This window comes from Petromyzon marinus, chromosome 3 (genome assembly GCF_048934315.1).
Source record: "Petromyzon marinus isolate PM22_M1 ecotype Great Lakes invasive population chromosome 3, UKy_Petmar_22M1.pri1.0, whole genome shotgun sequence".
NCBI classification, from domain to species: domain Eukaryota; kingdom Metazoa; phylum Chordata; class Hyperoartia; order Petromyzontiformes; family Petromyzontidae; genus Petromyzon; species Petromyzon marinus.
The window spans coordinates 22,945,073-22,963,261 of record NC_133669.1 but is presented as its reverse complement, the minus strand read 5'-3'; the positions used below and the strand labels follow the sequence as shown (position 1 = coordinate 22,963,261).

At 49.4% G+C, this 18,189-nt stretch overlaps 1 protein-coding gene across 8 annotated transcripts in view; it reads right to left on the bottom strand.

Annotated features, from left to right (window-relative positions):
• The window catches only part of LOC116957411 (Friend leukemia integration 1 transcription factor-like), a 53,768-nt gene that overhangs the window by 4,636 nt on the left and 30,943 nt on the right, over positions 1–18,189 (bottom strand). For all 8 annotated transcript variants that reach the window (XM_076052975.1, XM_076052990.1, XM_076052982.1 and 5 more), the window contains exons 5-8: positions 16,804–16,875; positions 2,948–3,019; positions 2,316–2,372; positions 910–957 (exon numbers count right to left, since the gene is read on the bottom strand). In XM_076052975.1, the coding sequence (XP_075909090.1) occupies positions 910–957; positions 2,316–2,372; positions 2,948–3,019; positions 16,804–16,875 (249 nt within the window). The remainder of the gene's footprint in view (positions 1–909; positions 958–2,315; positions 2,373–2,947; positions 3,020–16,803; positions 16,876–18,189) is intronic.

The window sequence follows — 18,189 nt, the reverse complement described above, 5'->3', positions numbered from 1 at the left end:
AAACTTATTGGTGGGGCGGTGCCAGCGCCGTAGAGTCTGGTGGGGGTGGATGGGGCTAGGGCGGGTGGGGGGGTGAGTGGGGGCTGGTGGGGGTGAGTGGGGGGAGGTGGTAGAAGGGGGGGCACAATGATGGCACCTCGTCTCGATTCAGAGCTATGGCACTTTTAAATCTCGATTTAAAACTCATTCTTTTAAAACCGCTGTGTGTTTAGTTTATTGCCCTTCTCCCGCACCCTTCGATTAGCACGGTTGTCTACGTACGTTGCAAAAGAAGATCAACATAGATCCAGACAATAATGTTTTACATGCAATTACCATCAGGTGTCCCATGGTGTAAACAAGTGTGGTCTTCAACTCTTATTTTCCACTCTTTGATCTCTCTAGCCCCTCTATTTATGTCCTTTAAAGAATGGCCATTGCCAGAAACGTCAATAATTATCTTATATATGTTAAATTAATTTAAAGACCACACAGCGTTTTTGACAATGTATTAATTGCATTAATTGTGCACCACTGGCGATATAGGCAGCATCGACACGGTGATCAGGAGCTGTTAACTACCTCGCCTGGTGTACAGGAGGTCGTGGGTTCGATCCCAACTCTGATGCCTGTATATTTGGAGTTTGCATGTTTTCTCTCCCCGTGGTCACATGGATTTTTCTCTGGGTCCTCCGGATTTTTCCTCCACATTTAGAATCAACATGCATTTGGAGTATTTAGCAGCTATACATTTCCAAATGATGATAAGCCACTTCGTTGAGCTATCATTTGTGATAGCCAGGTCGCGTACGCGAGAAAAGAGCGATATATCTCATTGGCCCTGACCTGGTAAAATGAAAAAAAATAGTTTAGTTTATAAAGCGTCTGGCTACGGCTCTGCTCATCCGAAGTGGGTGGGAAAATACGCACCGGGGTTCGCTAGGCGACTGCTCGTCGGTCCGAGGATCTGGTAGGGATCTGGATCACAAAAACAGAGGACGAAAATCGCATGTGAAGACCGGCACAAAGATTCCCCTGAACAGACTGTTGGGGCAAGTGCTGTCAGCGAGTACCTATGACGGCCGGCACGGCACACGAGGGGGTGGGTGGCCAGCATTACGCTCGGCCGCCTTTGTCTCCCCCAGAGGCGAATGTTTTACACTCCGCACCAGGTACTAAATTCAAAAACCAGTATCTTGCACTAAAGACGAATTACCTAAATTATCAACAGAAGGTGTATATCGGAATAATTGTTTATGTGGCAGATGCTATATTGGACAGATGGGACGTAACATCAGCATAAGACTAAAAGAACACCAAATAAATATTAAATTATCTCAAACACAACTGTCAGCAGTGGCAGAACATGCTTGTCAACAAGGACACTCAATTGATTTTGATAACGTTGAAGTGTTGTGTAAAACTAATTATTACTGGCAAAGACTAATTAGAGAATCCATTGAAATTGAGAGAAATAAAAATAACTTTAATCGCTCTGATAGCTATAGGCTTAGTGTGGCTTGGAAGCGTATTATTAAATAATACATATTACAATTCCTTATAGGGGAAACACATGCTAATTAACGGATTACTAACGCAGCATATATTCACAATAACACACATTACAACTCATTACTAATCATAACCATTGACTGATTACCAATCGATTATATAATTACTGCACCTGAATGAGTTAAATGATGACGTCACCCTGCTGCTCTATTTAAGACCGGGAGCAAGTGAGGGCTTTACCATTCTGGCGAATTGCCCGATGATGCTGGATGTATTTACCAGCGAAACGTCGTATTCAAACTGTAAATGTTGTGGATTCACTCTTCAACACACCGGTGGGCTAAAGTAGTGAACTAATTGTCTTATGTCAACGTGACACTTTCTCTTTGCTGATTGGCCGTGTCGGGTGGTGGAGGGTTACGACACATTTATAAATAAAGCAATCTAACCCAAAAACCTTTATTATGAATAATATTGGTCGCAAAAGCCTCCCGCGTGTTAAACTGACTAATTATTAAGTTCGAGTCGACCTCGGGGAAGGCCCAGGGCCGGTTCAGATAATCAGTCACTGGTGTTGAGCGCGAGCGGGAATCGAACTCGGGTGGCCGGGTTCACGGCGCAGCGTAGCGCTAACCGTTGCACTACTGCGCCCCGCAAAACCGAGGCGCAAATCTCACGAGAAGTCCCGCACCACCACCACCACCACCGCGACCACCGCGACCACCGCACACGCACACAACGCTCGGAACCAATGCAAAAGATAACACACCCCACCCCGTTCACGAATGCAAGGCGGGTGGATTGTGAGACGCGAAACACCGTACCAGGTTGTGTGCGCCCCTCGGTGGATTTGTTTAGACTCTGCACGCTGGGAGTGCTCCCTTTGCACAAAGAGAAGAAACACAAAGGCGAGCAACAATCGTTACAATATAAAAAAACAGGCAAAGCTCCCCCCCTGTAGCCTGGATAGACTTTTGGGGAAAGTGCTGTGAGCGAGCACCAATGAAGGCCGGCACGGGTACACGTGGGAGTGGGTGGCCAATACCACGCCCGGCCACCTTTGTCTCCCCAGTGGCAATTTTTACACTCTGCTCTGGGCAGTAATATTTAAGGCTGAGTCGACCTAGCGGAAGTTTAGGACCGGTTCAGATAATTGTCGCTGGCGTTGGTCGTGAGGACTAATCGAACTCGGGTCGCCGGGTTCGCAGCGCAGTGCGCTAACCACGGCGCCACCGTTCATATTACAATATATACAGGCACAAAATAAAACTGTTTTGGGGTCTGTTCCATCGGACCAGGCAGGGTTACAGGGACCGAAGGGAGTGTGGGGGAGCGGGGGACTGTGGCGGCATAACTAAGGGATGGGCGAGGCCACAAATACGGACGCAGATTTATCCAGCAGTGGATAAATCACGGCTGCTGGTGATGCTGGTGGCGCCTTGTGACGTTGTCTCACCTTTAGTGGTTGGGGTGGTCGGAGCACCTGTCCAAGTCGCTGTGCGCCTGATGCTGTCATATGAAGATGGGTCTAGAGGCAGCACACACACACACAAACCGCACAGCTGACACGGCCGCACACGCATGTGTGGTGTGTGTGCGTGTGTGCGCGCGCTTATGTGTGCACGTGTGTTTACGTGTGGTTGCAGTGGTGTGTACCTGTGTATATTTGACTCTTCCTTATATGTTGTGTTACATTTGTGTGTGTTTACACGTGTGTGCGTGCGTGCGTGCGTGCGTGCGCGCGTGTGTGCACACGTGAATTGACCAAGCTTGTTTTTGTTCTTTGCATCCCATCGCAAACGAGAATCCACCTACTCGTGAGCGCATCTCCATTAGCCGACCCGCTACGCCTGCAGTCCTGCCCCTGCATCCGCCGCCCCAACCCAGCCGCACTCGACGACACTGCTGGACGATGGCCTTTTCCGCTAAGCACGTGTCCAGCCGGCGAGTTCATCAGAGCGCGCCGACCATCCCCGTCGCCTCCCCCTTTTCATCACCCTCGCGCGCACACGCGCGTGCACGCTGCGCAGGACACGCATCGAACACGGAACGTGTTGACACGGCGAAGCGGAAACGCGCTCTGGCGCGCGCGATCGAGCGACGCTGCTGTCTTGCACGTGAATGGATGCGGCACCGCTGGAACACCGTGGGCACAGGTGGCGTGGCTCGGCCGTGAGAAGAGACGGCGGTGGTGGGGGAATTGGTGCGTGGGGTGTGTGTAGAGGGGGGGGGGGGGGCGCGGATAGTGGTGGTGGTGGTGGTGGTGGGGGTCCCCGCTTGTCTCACCGCCCCAACCCACTGTTACACACGACCCCTATCCTCACTGCCCCCCTCCCTCACACGCACCCGGTAAACCGCACGGAAATTCGCAACAGGAACCCACCGCCGTCGCTTCGCTGTCAGCCAGCCAGTGGCGTCGACATTCGAGTGTTCAGGCGGTGCGACTGCACGCCGGATTCCACGGGCCACAGGGGGCCCAGGTACCGGGGGCTATGGAGAGGGGGGAAATATGAAGGGTGCGCCTTGCACCAGGGTCCCATGCCAACCGCTCGCTACTACGCTACTGCTACTGCTGCGTGGTTACGCTGTGTACACTTATGAGGATGTCCACACTCGCTTCTTCAGGGGAATACAACGGCAAAAAAACCGTGATTTTTTTTTTTCGCGCATTTATCCAGGCCACGCGTTGCATTGGCTTACGAGCGCTTTGCATGACAGGGCGCCAGCAGTGACGATGAAGACAAATGTCATCTCTAGTCCTCGTTGTCCTAAGTAGGGAGACGCTGGGGGTTTGACTTGCGATGTTTCCATCGACGCGAAATGAGCACCGAACAATAATAGTAGCAGGATGCCGCCAGTGGCTTACCCGGACAGAAACCTCCCCGAGTCTCGAGGCGTCACCAAGAGGACCCTGCTCCAGTGCACTGACGTTTAAGACCAATTGGATGCATGAGAGTTTGACTTCACGTGGGAGGAAATCAAGAGGAAACCAACCACCCTCCGTACGAAGGGGTGAGACACTCGACACTGCTCCTCGCCACACCTCGTAGCCCCAAACCTACAACACCTGGCAAGCCCTGGTTGGTCACATATCCGAGTACTAACTCGGGTCCTGCTGAGCATCCCCGATCTGCGAGAGCCGGGCGCATTCTCGGCGGTCCGGTCCCATGGTGATCTATATCAGTGGCCCTAAATAGAACCCGCCAAATATCATTTATCATGTACTTAAGTAAAAAGCAAGCGCAAACCACGAAACGATTTATGCGCATCGGCAGATTTCTACGTCACACTCTGGCCTTGGTAGCCGCTGCTGATGCTACCCATTAGTTTTGCCAGCTCCTTTCATGCCGAGTGGTGAAGAGGAGAGGGAAAAAAAGCCGAACATAAATGCTGAGGATCTCGCTTCAACACATTAGCGAGCCACCACCACCTGCCTTTCTTCATGGCAATGGAGGCTTTGTTGACGGGCACTCACCTCGACCCCCATTATTGGGCGAGGGAGGGAGAGCGAGAGAGAGCGAGAGAGAGAGAGCCCTGAAGCACCACGGCTGCACTGCCCACAATGGGAAACGCGCACTCTTAAGACGCGGCGCGTTTTGTTTTTAACATCTGCGGCTCTACAAGCCGCCGCAGTCATTGCCATCATCGCCCGTCCCGTACGCGGCAAGCGGTGCAGCTGCCGCGCCTTCGCGCTCGTCGAATGGGAAAAGGCGCGATCTCGAGCCCACGCTCTCGCGTGAGTTCAGAATGTTCCGTTGTTCCTATTCATTGATTCATTCGGGAGGAGGGATCCGAAGAGCTGTGAAGCTATTTTTCGCAGATGGCCAGTAGGGGCGCTCGAGTCAGACAGTTAGGAGTGCAAAGTTGAGAAAAGGTAAGCTAGTCGCTAGAAAAAATAAATACAAATAAAGTATATGAGCACGTAGTATGTTGAACGTCTTTCGCAGCGTACGTAGCCAACCGCGCTAATCAGAGGTGCGGGGGAAGGACATCAAACAAACACAAAAAGACAACAAACAAGCATAATAATAGGGTGTTTCCCTTTTTCGGCAACAAAACTGAAACCTTTTTACAAGGATTCATGTCTGCATTAACCACAATACCTGCAGTCAAAATGCAAACAAAAAACACACACTATGATAATATATGATGCATTGTCCTTGAAACTGATTGGTCCACACCAAGGGACGGCTTTCTTTTGAGCCTCGACCCAATTGGTGCTCGACCAGATGACGCCAAAAGGCTAAACACAAAAAAACAATACGCGAGTTGCACGCGCCAATTCCACGATCTGTAGATGACAATTCTCGTAAGCTGCACAAGGAAATTCGGCAAACTGCGCATGAACATTCTGTGGACCTTCCGTGGCAGATGTAGGATCTACATAACACACCCGTGTACCGTACATGGCAAATCTGTAGGATCTAGAGATTTGAATTTGCTGAGTTCATCCTTCCATCAAGTACCTAGCATCATATTTGTCGTTAAAGCCTACGTGTTGAACTTACTAGCATCCACCACTCGTACTTGTACTCAAAAGCCAGAAGTTTATTTGCGAGTTTCTTTGACGAAGTCCAACTCACTGACCCCATACTAGCAGGGACATTACCTCTGCCTCAAACACCCACTTATTAAGACAACGCTGATCTCGCCACTCTTCTGAAGTGGTTCATGTAGGGATACATGAGACATTCGACACTATATATACTCAAAGTAATGCCTGTGTTGGATATGGACACGGTGGGGTAGCGGAAGATGCATGGAGCGATGCATCTCCCACAGGGAACTGCGAGTGATGGCGACGGCTTTGGGAAGCCTCCATCTAGCTGTGGATCGATCATGGCTGCTGATGGATGAAAAGATGTTTGGAATTATTGTAACTCGCAGGCAATGCTTGTAGGCAGCAAAGTACAAACTTCCTCAACACATGTGCAAACACGTAAGGCCAACAAAGAATTGTGGGATTCCAAAGCCAATGGTGCGCAGTGCATGAAAGTGGCCTCGTAAAATGCTCAATTGAATGTCCACAATCGGAATCGTGACCTCGTGCTTCTGGCAAGGAGGGTAACTCACAGCTGTGTACGGGTTTCGATCTCAATAAGAGTTCATCGACACAGTACAGCGCCCCGTCTCGCACAGCCATACAACGTAAAGTCGATTTGTACGCACGCGCCTGCATTCGACTCTCACTCCCTGCGACGTCAAATGCTGCGTCATCCGAAAAAGCCTCGGTCTAAAACTGAAGTCTCCTTGCTGTAAAGCGCCTTGGAATAAGGTCGCTGCTATACGAATCTCGAAAAGGTCCGATTGCCTGCAAGCTTTGCACGACGAGCAGCAGCAGGCGATTTTCGAGTTTGTTTCGCGCTCCACGTGTTACTCTCCAAGCTCACGCCCTCCCCTCCCATTTCCTCCTTCGGCACCACAGCGAGGTTAACCACACGTGGGCAAAAATGTCCGCGAGTCATTGAAAACACGTGGAGAGTGTGGCCCGTGGTCAGCGCGCCAACCGCTGGGTCACTTACGTGCCTCGCCTGTGGCCCGGGCACAACATTGCATCCTGGCCAATTAGACGCAACAACCGCATTGTTAACGTACCGTGTGCAGTGCAAGTAAAAATAACGCATTGACAAATGCCTCCAACACCTCTTGCAGGTACAATGAATATGTTCAAATGCACGCCTCTGGTTTGACGCGAGGTTTATCGTCGCAGACCCGAAGGCCCGTATAAGACAAAAAAAAACTAGCGGCACTATTGAGGAACGCGTGATTCTCAATCATAGGGCTAAGAGTTAACATTCTTGTTAGAGGTCGACTTGTCCCGCCATCCCTCTCAGATCAATAAAAATTAGTACTGCTTTTTTGGTCAAACAACAGCAGCAGGGGTTGTGCTGGGCATAACCTAGCCCACCTGCCATAGTAATGTGGAATTTCCACTACCGGGTCAAGAGAGACGACAGCTCGTTTGAGCACAGGCGAAACCATTTAATGAATCGGTTGAGTAACATCTCGAAGTGTGGCGATGCGTCACATTCTAGATTAATACACATTTCTAAGCTTACGAGGATCAAATCATATTTTACGATTCGCACGTAATGGCTTCACATAACCCCCCGCAGTCACGAGTTGACACAGCGGCACATTCACCGCTTCTAATTAATCGAACCGTGACTTTTAATCGGGACCATTCGTTAATTCGCGGGTGGTGGTTGTGGATGCATCGCTGTGGGAACTGCAGTTCCGCTTACAGCCACTGCGCGGCATAGGAGTGCCGCGTTCTCTTCGCGATAGTCGAGGATTTATTCTCGACTCCGGCAACCCCCAAGGCACTCGCTTTCGCTCTGTACAATCTATCAGAGATTTCGCTACACGGTGGCTTTGTTGGTGAGCACCAGAAGGCTGAAACCAGTTCAGGGTTCGCGCGTTTCAAACAATGCTGCTGGTTAACTAAAGTCTGGAGGACAGGCATTGGCCAAAACACTGAAGGCCATTTTTCTTTAGGATAAAAAATGTTTTAGGGTTATTCACTCTATGTATAAATACAAATTAGTACTGCTTTTTTGGTCAAACAACAGCAGCAGGGGTTGTCCTGGGCATAACCTAGCCCACCTGCCATAGTAATGTGGAATTTCCACTACCGGGTCAAGAGAGACGACAGCTCGTTTGAGCACAGGCGAAACCATTTAATGAATTGGTTGAGTAACATCTCGAAGTGTGGCGATGCATCACGTTCTAGATTCATCAAGATTTTTAAGCTTACATTGCACTTCTTTCGTACCATACGTAGCCAGTTACCGGATTTCAAATCCATGCGTAATATCATTCTAGATTTAGTAAAATAAATTCTAGCTGTGATTATCACACTTGATGATGATTGCTTGTGTTGCAATTGAAACGTCGTGATTTAATTTACTTTTTATTAATATTTTTATCTCTTTTTATTAATATTTTTAATCTCTTTTTTGCGTAATATTCCAACCAAATGTGGTTTACTGCAATAAAGAGTATTCTCTGGGTAAAAATTGACAGAGTGAATGAACACACTGCTGTACGTCCTTCCAAACAACCTGCAGGATACTATGCATGCACAACATAAACATGGATGCACCGATTCATCGTGACTTTGTGGGTCACATCGCACGAGTAAAAATGTGTGTTATACACCCTCCTCCACCCGACGCAGCTGATCAATAAATCGGCCGCGTGTCAGATGGATGGGGGGGGGGGTACGCATCTTACCCATGCGATCCGACCTGAAAATCCATTGCGAATCGTATAATACCGGTGGTGAAAGGCCTACGTGTGTTAAAAAGTTAACACTATACCATTTATATATTGATTTTAGGATACATTAATTGTGGGGGGGGGGGGGGTTCATTGAATGCATTTTTATTCGGAAACAAGCTCCACGTGACTGAGTCGATCCAACAGAAGACGGGTTATGATGAGGCCACGGTTAGGATAAAAATAACAATCGTGTAACATCTCACCACGGTCAGAATCGGCCGTTCAAAGAGAGACAAAACCCCGTTTTTTTTTTTGGGGGGGGGGGGAGAGAATAAAACCCCACAAGAAACCAGCAGCGTACTTACTCAGTTTCTCCAAATGCTTTTGATTTTAATAAGCTCAAGTTATTTCTGCCGCATCTTAATGCGAGCCCAGAGACTCGGTGCCACGCTGATAGCGGATGCCACACTATTCATGTCACCGTGACCTCGAAGTTATCCAGGATGTGATTGAGCCGCATTATATATATAAATAACATATCTATTACATCTTATACATTGTATAGATAATTCTTCATATAACGCCAATATATTATATATTCTGCACATCATATATTTAAAAAAAAAAACTAAACGAATGGAAATTAATAGTGGTCCGAGTCAACGGAGTCACGCGAGTGAATGGAGAACGGTTAACAATCAACACATTTAGCGGCTTTGAAAAAAATTCCACCTCTTTGGAACGGTGGTGGAGGCGGGAGGGGGTGGTGGGGGTGAGTGGTGAAGAGAGGGGGAGAGTGGAGGGGTGGTGTGGGTGGGTGGAGGTAGGTGGATTGGTGGGCGATGGAAGTCGGGTGCCAAAGTGGAGAATTCGCCCCCTATCCCTCCTCCCCGATATCCCCCCCCCTCCTACCTCCCAGTCGCCCCCCCCCCCGATGCCTCCATCCCTCCCCCCCTCCCACTCCACGACCCAGCCTGGTTCGTCTAGCGGCGCGGTGGGGCCAAGAAAAACAAACTCGTGTTGTTTTTTTGGTGCGTGCAATTATGCTCAAATGTTAAGTTTTTGTTAAGCTTTCGGTTTATTTGTCCACGACAGTCGTATTTTCAGCCACCGCAGCGAGTCGAGGAGTCCACTGCCGAGTGTGGCTAACTCACGTGTCAACCCAGCTGCCTTTGGTATTGCAGCAACGATAATAATAGTCAGGAGAAGAATGCCCTTTATTCATCCAGGAGAAAGAATTTTTCGGGAGATGTTTTGGCCGACTCCATTCACGAGAAGTTCGGCTTTTTGCACGCGGAGGACACCCAGAGAAGCACCCCCCACGCGCGCGAGGAAGAGGTGGAGGAGGAGGAGGATGTTAACACTCAAAAAACTCCGCACAGACAGATTCAAGAATCCGTTGCAGAACTGGCGCCTGGATATCCACCTCGCGAAACCTGCCGAGCCTACGCACATATATACAGCACCTGGCACTCCCAGGCAGCCTCTCACCCACCGACTAACCGGCTCACAAGCCTACTTAGCTTCCGAGATGTGATGAGATGGGTCACATTCAAGGTGATTTCGTCGTATGGACACCCATCGGTGAATTAAGACTCATTCACACGTGCTGCACTGCCATCGTAGACGTCAGCCTTCAGTGTCTGTGCCCAAGGTGTGAACGTCCATCGGTGTATTGTGACTGGCATGTGCCCTGGTGATATGGGAGGGGGGCGGGAGGCCCTTCTCCAATTGTCCCACGCGCTCTTCGTAGTCCAGCAGCCTGGCCCCTCCTGCCCGTGGGCCTCGGTGCAATTGCACCGCCTGCACACTCGATAGCTACACCGCCACACGTGTGTGTGTGTGCATGTCCGACAAGCAGGCTAAGCAGAGATTCTTCAATCTTCAGCGTCACAACGTTGTCGGCTGCGAAGCGTGTTTATAGTCGCCGATGATATGCACGCGCGCGCATTCGTTCATGGATCTTAACGAACCCGCCGCGGTTTAGACGAACGACTTTGCGTTCGGCGGGTTTCATCGACGGATGCGACACCGGGCAAAAAAAAAAAAATCCTCCTCCTTCTCAACCAGGTATTTAAAGTCGGAGCGCTTTAAGTACGACTGATCGGACGACCCTCCTACGTCACGCGGTGCACGTCGTAGGGACACTGATCACGGCGACCCGGCTCGTAGGGCTTTACACAACGCCCCTTTGTGAATCCACTGCTGGATGGAGGCCTCCCGCATCCCGCGTCGGTCGTGGGAGGTTGTTTGACGATACTTCACCTCGCTGGTCGGCGTGGGGCGGTGAAAGGTGGGACGGGGGGAGGTTGTATTTTTACGGGGGGGGGTGTTTTGTTTCCCCGTCTCATTCGCACAGTTTTGTTCGGTCTATCATCAACCTAATTTTTATGTCGTCGTTATGTCATTGGCATGTAGTTCGCCAGGCATCAAAACGGCCAATCCTTACGGAGGCAATTCGATGCGCGGTGTCGCAAAAGCCGTCAAAACTTGGCAGTGATCGGGGTACACGAGCGCGGGGCACAGCCATGGCGTCCGTCCGCGGTGCCAGAGGGGACAGGTGGGCCGAGCCCGATAATATCCATCTTAACGATGTCTTTACAGTGAGGGAAAACAGTATTTGATCCCCTGCTGATTTTGTACGTTTGCCCACTGACAAAGAAATGATCAGTCTATAATTTTAATGGTAGGTTTATTTGAACAGTGAGAGATGGAATAACAACAACAAAATCCGGAAAAACGCTTGTCAAAAATGTTATAAATTGATTTGCATTTTAATGAGGGAAAAAAGTATTTGACCCCCTCTCAATCAGAGAGATTTCTGGCTCCCAGGTTTCTTTTATACAGGTAACGAGCTGAAATTAGGAGCACACTCTTAAAGGGAGTGCTCCTAATCTCAGCTTGTTACCTGTATAAAATACACCTGTACACAGAAGCAATCATTCAATCAGATTCCAAACTTTCCACCATGGCCAAGACCAAAGAGCTCCCAAGGATGTCAGGGACAAGATTGTAGACCTACACAAGGCTGGAATGGGCTATAAGACCATTGCCAAGCAGCTTGGTGAGAAGGTGACAACAGTTGGTGCGATTATTCGCAAATGGAAGAAACACAAAAGAATTGTAAATCTCATTCGGCCTGGGGCTCCATGCAAGATCTCACCTCGTGGAGTTGCAATGATCATGAGAACGGTGAGGAATCAGCCCAGAACTACACGGGAGGATCTTGTCAATGATCTCAAGGCAGCTGGGACCATAGTCACCAAGAAAACAATTGGTAACACACTACGCCGTGAAGGACTGAAATCCTGCAGCGCCCGCAAGGTCCCCCTGCTCAAGAAAGCACATATACATGCCCGTCTGAAGTTTGACAATGATTCAGAGGACAACTGGGTGAAAGTGTTGTGGTCAGATGAGACCAAAATGGAGCTCTTTGGCATCAACTCAACTCGCCGTGTTTGGAGGAGGAGGAATGCTGCCTATGACCCCAAGAACACCATCCCCACCGTCAAACATGGAGGTGGAAACATTATGCTTTGGGGGTGTTTTTCTGCTAAGGGGACAGGACAACTTCACCGCATCAAAGGGACGATGGACGGGGCCATGTACCGTCAAATCTTGGGTGAGAACCTCCTTCCCTCAGCCAGGGCATTGAAAATTGGTCATGGATGGGTATGCCAGCATGACAATGACCCAAAACACATGGCCAAGGCAACAAAGGAGTGGCTCAAGAAGAAGCACATTAAGGTCCTGGAGTGGCCTAGCCAGTCTCCAGACCTTAATCCCATAGAAAATCTGTGGAGGGAGCTGAAGGTTCGAGTTTCCAAACGTCAGCCTCGAAACTTTAATGACTTGGAGAAGATCTGCAAAGAGGAGTGGAACAAAATCCCTCCTGAGATGTCTGCAAACCTGGTGGCCAACTACAAGAAACGTCTGACCTCTGTGATTGCCAACAAGGGTTTTGCCACCAAGTACTAAGTCATGTTTTGCAGAGGGGTCAAATACTTATTTCCCTCATTAAAATACAAATCAATTTATAACATTTTTTACATGCGTTTTTCTGGATTTTTTGTTGTTATTCTGTCTCTCACTGTTCAAATAAACCTACCATTAAAATTATAGACTGATCATTTCTTTGTCAGTGGGCAAACGTACAAAATCAGCAGGGGATCAAATACTTTTTTCCCTCACTGTATGCTTTTGCCACGAAACCGCTTACAAGCACGGAGGGGGGGGAGGGGGCGGAACGAGGGGCGGGAGGCAGGAGGGACTGCGGTTTACGCCAAAGAGAACCAAGAGAACCAACAGCCAAGCCCAGCACGTGGGGTCTTCCAGGCCTGGCGAGCATTTCAGGAAGGGGCAATAATCTGGTAATTTTTGTAATTGAGGGTAATCCTCACGAATGTGACCACGACCGACTGGGTCATTCGGACCGGCGTGTCAGAGAGAGTGTGCAGCTGCGTATAGATTTTCGGTTTGTTCACGCAGAGCCAATCGGGCGTTCATGTTGCGGTCAAAACAAACACTATTGGATGTTTATAGGATCCTAAAAGGGTATTTTGCCGCCCTTATAGAAGTGTTTGTTGTTGTTATGCTTTTCTGGACTGCCGTAACTCCTGCTTCAACATTGTTTGAGCCAGAACAAAGCCATCGGCTGTTTCCAGACAAGGTTGTGGCAATGGAGATGCGACGTTCACCCACAGCCACATGTCACCCGTGTCACCCCTCGGACAGATGCCGCCGATATCTGCCGCCTTACCGGCTTTACTGAAGTAAGGCCCTCCACGAATCCACAATAATGCAACACCAACACGTGGACCTGTTTCCATTGAATAATGTCTTACAGCTATAACATCATACCACCCTGGCATTTACAAGGGCTGGGCCTTGAGCAATGCAGATGTACAGGGTTCACTTTTCCAATGATCTACCTGCACACAGTGACGGAATAAGCTAGTGCAGGGCCTGTAGCATATATAATAAAGGGGCCCTAAATAAAAAAAAAAAATATTAAAACACACATTTTTTTACTTGCACAGTAAAGATATAAGAATAGGTTTTCCTCCTTTTTTCTGGCAACAAAACTGAAACCTTTTTACAAGGAATCATGTCTGCATTAACCACAATACCTGCAGTCAAAATGCAAACAAAAAAAATACTATGATAATATATGCATTGCCCTTGAAACTGATTGGTCCACACCAGATCATTGCCTTTTGGCGTCCTCTGATCTAGCACCGTTTGAGATGAGGCTCAAAAGAAAGCTGACCCTGGTACGAACCAATCAGTTTCAAGGACAATGCATATATTATCAGAGCATGTTTTTTGTTTGCATTCTGACCACAAGCATTGTGATTAATGCAGACATCTTCTTTGGTTCTTTCGGTAAAGTCACGTAGAATGAGAATAAAAAATTATTTTATTTTATTTTATCAATTTATTATTTTATTCTCATTCTACGTGACTTTACCGAAAGAACCAAAGAAGATTAATCATTGCAGTCACGAAAGCTTTAAATCGGTTTTAGTTTTGTTGCCAGAAAAGAGGGGAAAAACCTATTCTTATATTTTGGTACTGGCAAAGGAGGTCTCATGATTGCATAGTAAAGTCATTGTATTTTTTCATTTGCTATACAGCCAGATAATACGACAAATCGCTAACCTTAAAGACCCAGTCGTTCATAAAGGTTGAAGGCAGTATAGTACTACAGTAATAGAGCAAGTGCAGAACCGAAATTGATAGCTTGAAAGCATTTATCGAGGAGCCCATGAAAGTGCGCGGTCCCGTAGCATATGCTACTTTTGCTACTCAGAGATTCCGGCACTTCCTACACATGGCTGTACGCGTGTACATGTACATCAACAGCCATTCTGTCAATTGACCACTGGACGAGGGCCTCCCCGCGTTATGCGGGTTGTGGGGTAGTTACTGAGCCACACTTTTCAACACCCCAGTCAATGGGAATAAAAGTAGAGTACAAAGTTTAATTTTTCTGTACTGCCTCCTCACGCCCGCCTCGTAGCCCCACGGCATAAAACAACCCTTGTATTCACGTTGGTAGCCCATCCACATGACATCCAGCCCAATGATGCTGGATGTAATTACCAGCGAAACGTCCTGCTCAAATTGTAAATGTTGTGGATTTACTCTCCAATACACCGGTGGGCTTAAGTAGTAACTAATTGGCACATTGTTTACGTGACAAACCTTACCGGCTGTGTCGGGTGGTGGAGGGTTACGACACATTTATACCTAACGCGATCTAACCCAAAAACCTTTATTATGAATAATTTTCAACCGATAATAAGCCACGTCATTGAGCTATTGTTTGTGATAGCCAGGTTTCTGAAAAAATATATAGTTTACATTTGTTGCACACTTGGATCGGAAAGTCGGAAAGAACCTCCCCCCCAGTGGTTCCTGTTCCTTCGTACCTAAGCTCCCTCACCAGGACCCACTTCCAAATCAGGTTACGGCGGCTGTCCCACGCTCACCATTTTTATTTATCAGTTTATTTTTCTTTCCGCAAGCCCTAAAGCCACCGACCCCATCGAAATTCGCCGCAGTCAGTGATTCCCTTCAATGCCTCTGAGCCTCCCTGGACAGCCGGCCTGGCAAACCGTGGGGGTGCCGCACGGAGCGACAGACATACACGCACGCACACGCAGACACACGCGCGTGTGGGATTTGTTTTTCGCGAGCGGGGATTACACCTGAGCTCCACAGGTGAGTCGCGTTACCCAGCGCAGATGCCCGCGTGCGCTGCCAATGGCTGCGTCCTATAAACTATATATATAAAAATGTTTTTACCAGGTAAGGCCTCCTGAGCTCTGTAGCTCTTTTTTTCAGAAGCGACCTGGCTATCACAAATGATAGCCCACTGAAGTGGCTTATCGGTTCGAAATTGAAAACAGACAAGTACTCTGAACGCACGTTGATTCTAAACGTGGAGCGAAAAAAACGGAGACACGCAAAATCCAAATATACAGGCGTCAGGTTGGGGATTTAATCCAGAACCTCCTGTATACCAGGCGAGGTAGTTAACATCTCGCTACTGTGGTGTCCTGTTCCGCAGCATTCTGCGCTGTATAATAATGTCAATCTCACTTCCGGATGAAGGCATCCCCATGCTGTGTCAGTCGAGGGGGGTTGTTTAACCATACTTAACCACGCTGGTCAGTGTATGTTCGTCAAGGCTATAGGGGGGGAAGATTAAGTTTGGTAACCCAGGAAAGACTGAGTCTCAAGACTCTTTTCAGGAGGGCCCTGCCAGATTTTTGCAGAGGCTGGGGGAGATATTACTGCTGCTGCTGCTGCGTGTGTAATCCCAATCGAATGATCACAGGTATTTTTTTTTTGCAGTGGGATGTTTTGGTCAAGACCAGTTACACCGCGTGTTTTCAGCTTTGGGATGAAACTGGAGAATCCAGAGGAATCGCATACAGAACAGGGGGAAAACATACAAACTGCACAAAGGATGCCACCAAAAAAGAGTGTAACCATTGCACCACAACCTTGCCACCCTACTCTAACTAGTCGGGCCACCGTGTTTACACAGAATAAGAATATGTATTCATACTGGAGGAATCCGATGAGCTACAAAGCTCTTTTTCACAGATGTCCAGCAGCTGCAGTGCGCTAACCCATTGTGCCACCGCTCCGCACCGCGCTATTGTTACACCTCGCCCACACGTGCACGAACAAGAGTGGACAGAACCGTCCCGACAGTGGACGGAACCACCCCGTGCATGCACGGGGCGCATGAGCGAATGCCGAAGTCTCTCGTCAGTGGTGTTTTACATTAGTATGCATGTTGAACTTCTAAGCGCACCGTACGTAGCCCAGCCTTGCGCTAATTGGACGTGCAGGACACCAAACTAAACACACTGTTACTGCTCCACAGCAGTGCCTGGCAAGGTTGTATACAACGCAGTGATGTCACGTTAAGGGCCCACGGTGTAAAGTGAGGCCACTCACCAATAACAAGGGCCCATCTGGGGGGAGGAGGAGTGTACGACACGTGCTGCATCTCGTGCCCCCCCCCCCTCCCATCGCCCGCCCCCCCCCCCCCCCCCCCCCGCATCTCACCTGGCTTCGTGGCGAGTCTCGCCGCTTGCTCCGAGTAAGCCGACGCGTTGGGGTAGGCGAACGCGGAGCTGCCTGTGGGAGACACGCAACGGCCGCTCGTGATAGGCACGCGCACACACGCTCGCCCGCTCGCCGCTTGCGTTCCTCTCCCACGTCCTCTCGTGCCGCGTCAGCGCGCCCTGAATGGTCCCCCGCGGGGTGCGTGGGGCTCAGTCGCCGGGAACAAATGCAGAGCAAATAAAACAAAAAAAATCCCTAAATTTCAACCCACGCCTCGCGTGTTGCTTTGCCGCCCGGGGGAACGCTCTCTGGACCGTTGCCCGTCAGCGCTGCTTTGTAAACGCGTTCTTCCCCAAGTGTTGTGTGTGCACGGCAGCGGAGTGCTAGGTGCGCTAGGTGCGTGTGTGCGTGCCAGGTGTGTGTGCTAGGTGTCCGAGTTGCGTGCGTGTACGAGAGCCAAGGCAGCGGAGGACACGGGTTGGGTGAGCGCATCTCCAGCAAGCAAAGTCGAGCAGCGCAGGTGCTGTGGGTGGTTCTGGTCACGCGAGCGGAGGGTGCGGCCGCAGCACGGGCAGGAGTGGTACGAGGACATGCCGCCCAGCCTTGCCACAACCCCGCCTCCTGTCACCTGCCCCTAGGACCTCTCCCAGAACCCAGGATCTCCTCCTCCTCCCCCCCTCCCCACTCACCCCCCCCCCCCCCCAACCTCCCGATTCCAATATTTGATTGTCCATCGTGATGGCGATGATGTTCGTGTGTATACACGAGTCGCACGCGACGGTAATCGCGGCGCAGCAGCAGTAGTGTGGTTATGGAGTGGTGCAACTGCGCCCCGCCGCGCCACGGGACCGGAGAGACCCCAGGCACCATGCTTATGAAGAGGGGCGGCGAATTGAACAGATGGCAGGACTTCCCTAGTTCAATCCTTGCAACCATAGGGGCCATGCCGATCCGGGATACTTTGCCACACTGCCGCACGGTTTCGGCGTTATTGACAGATGCGGGCTGTGCACATCTCGTGAGGATGTCCGCACAAGATAGAGGCCTCAGGTGAAAGAAAAACATTATCCAGGTCACGCATTGTTGCTGAGATGATACCCTAATTAGTTTTTTTGTGTTTCAAAGAAGCCGGTTTCCCTGCACATGAAACCGTTGCACTGCATAAATGACAACACACAACGCACTAAACGTCAATAATAATAATAATCATACATTCAGTGAGTAGGATCAGTTCGCACAATCGGTGGATAGGGATTAGTTCAGTGTGCGTTACCTACACAGGCAGTGGCAGTTAAAGTTAAATAAAAAATATGCCCGTAGGATCATTCAATAGGATTTTGTTAACAGAGTTAGTGAACGTGCGGTCGTGTCGGAAATTGCAATTAC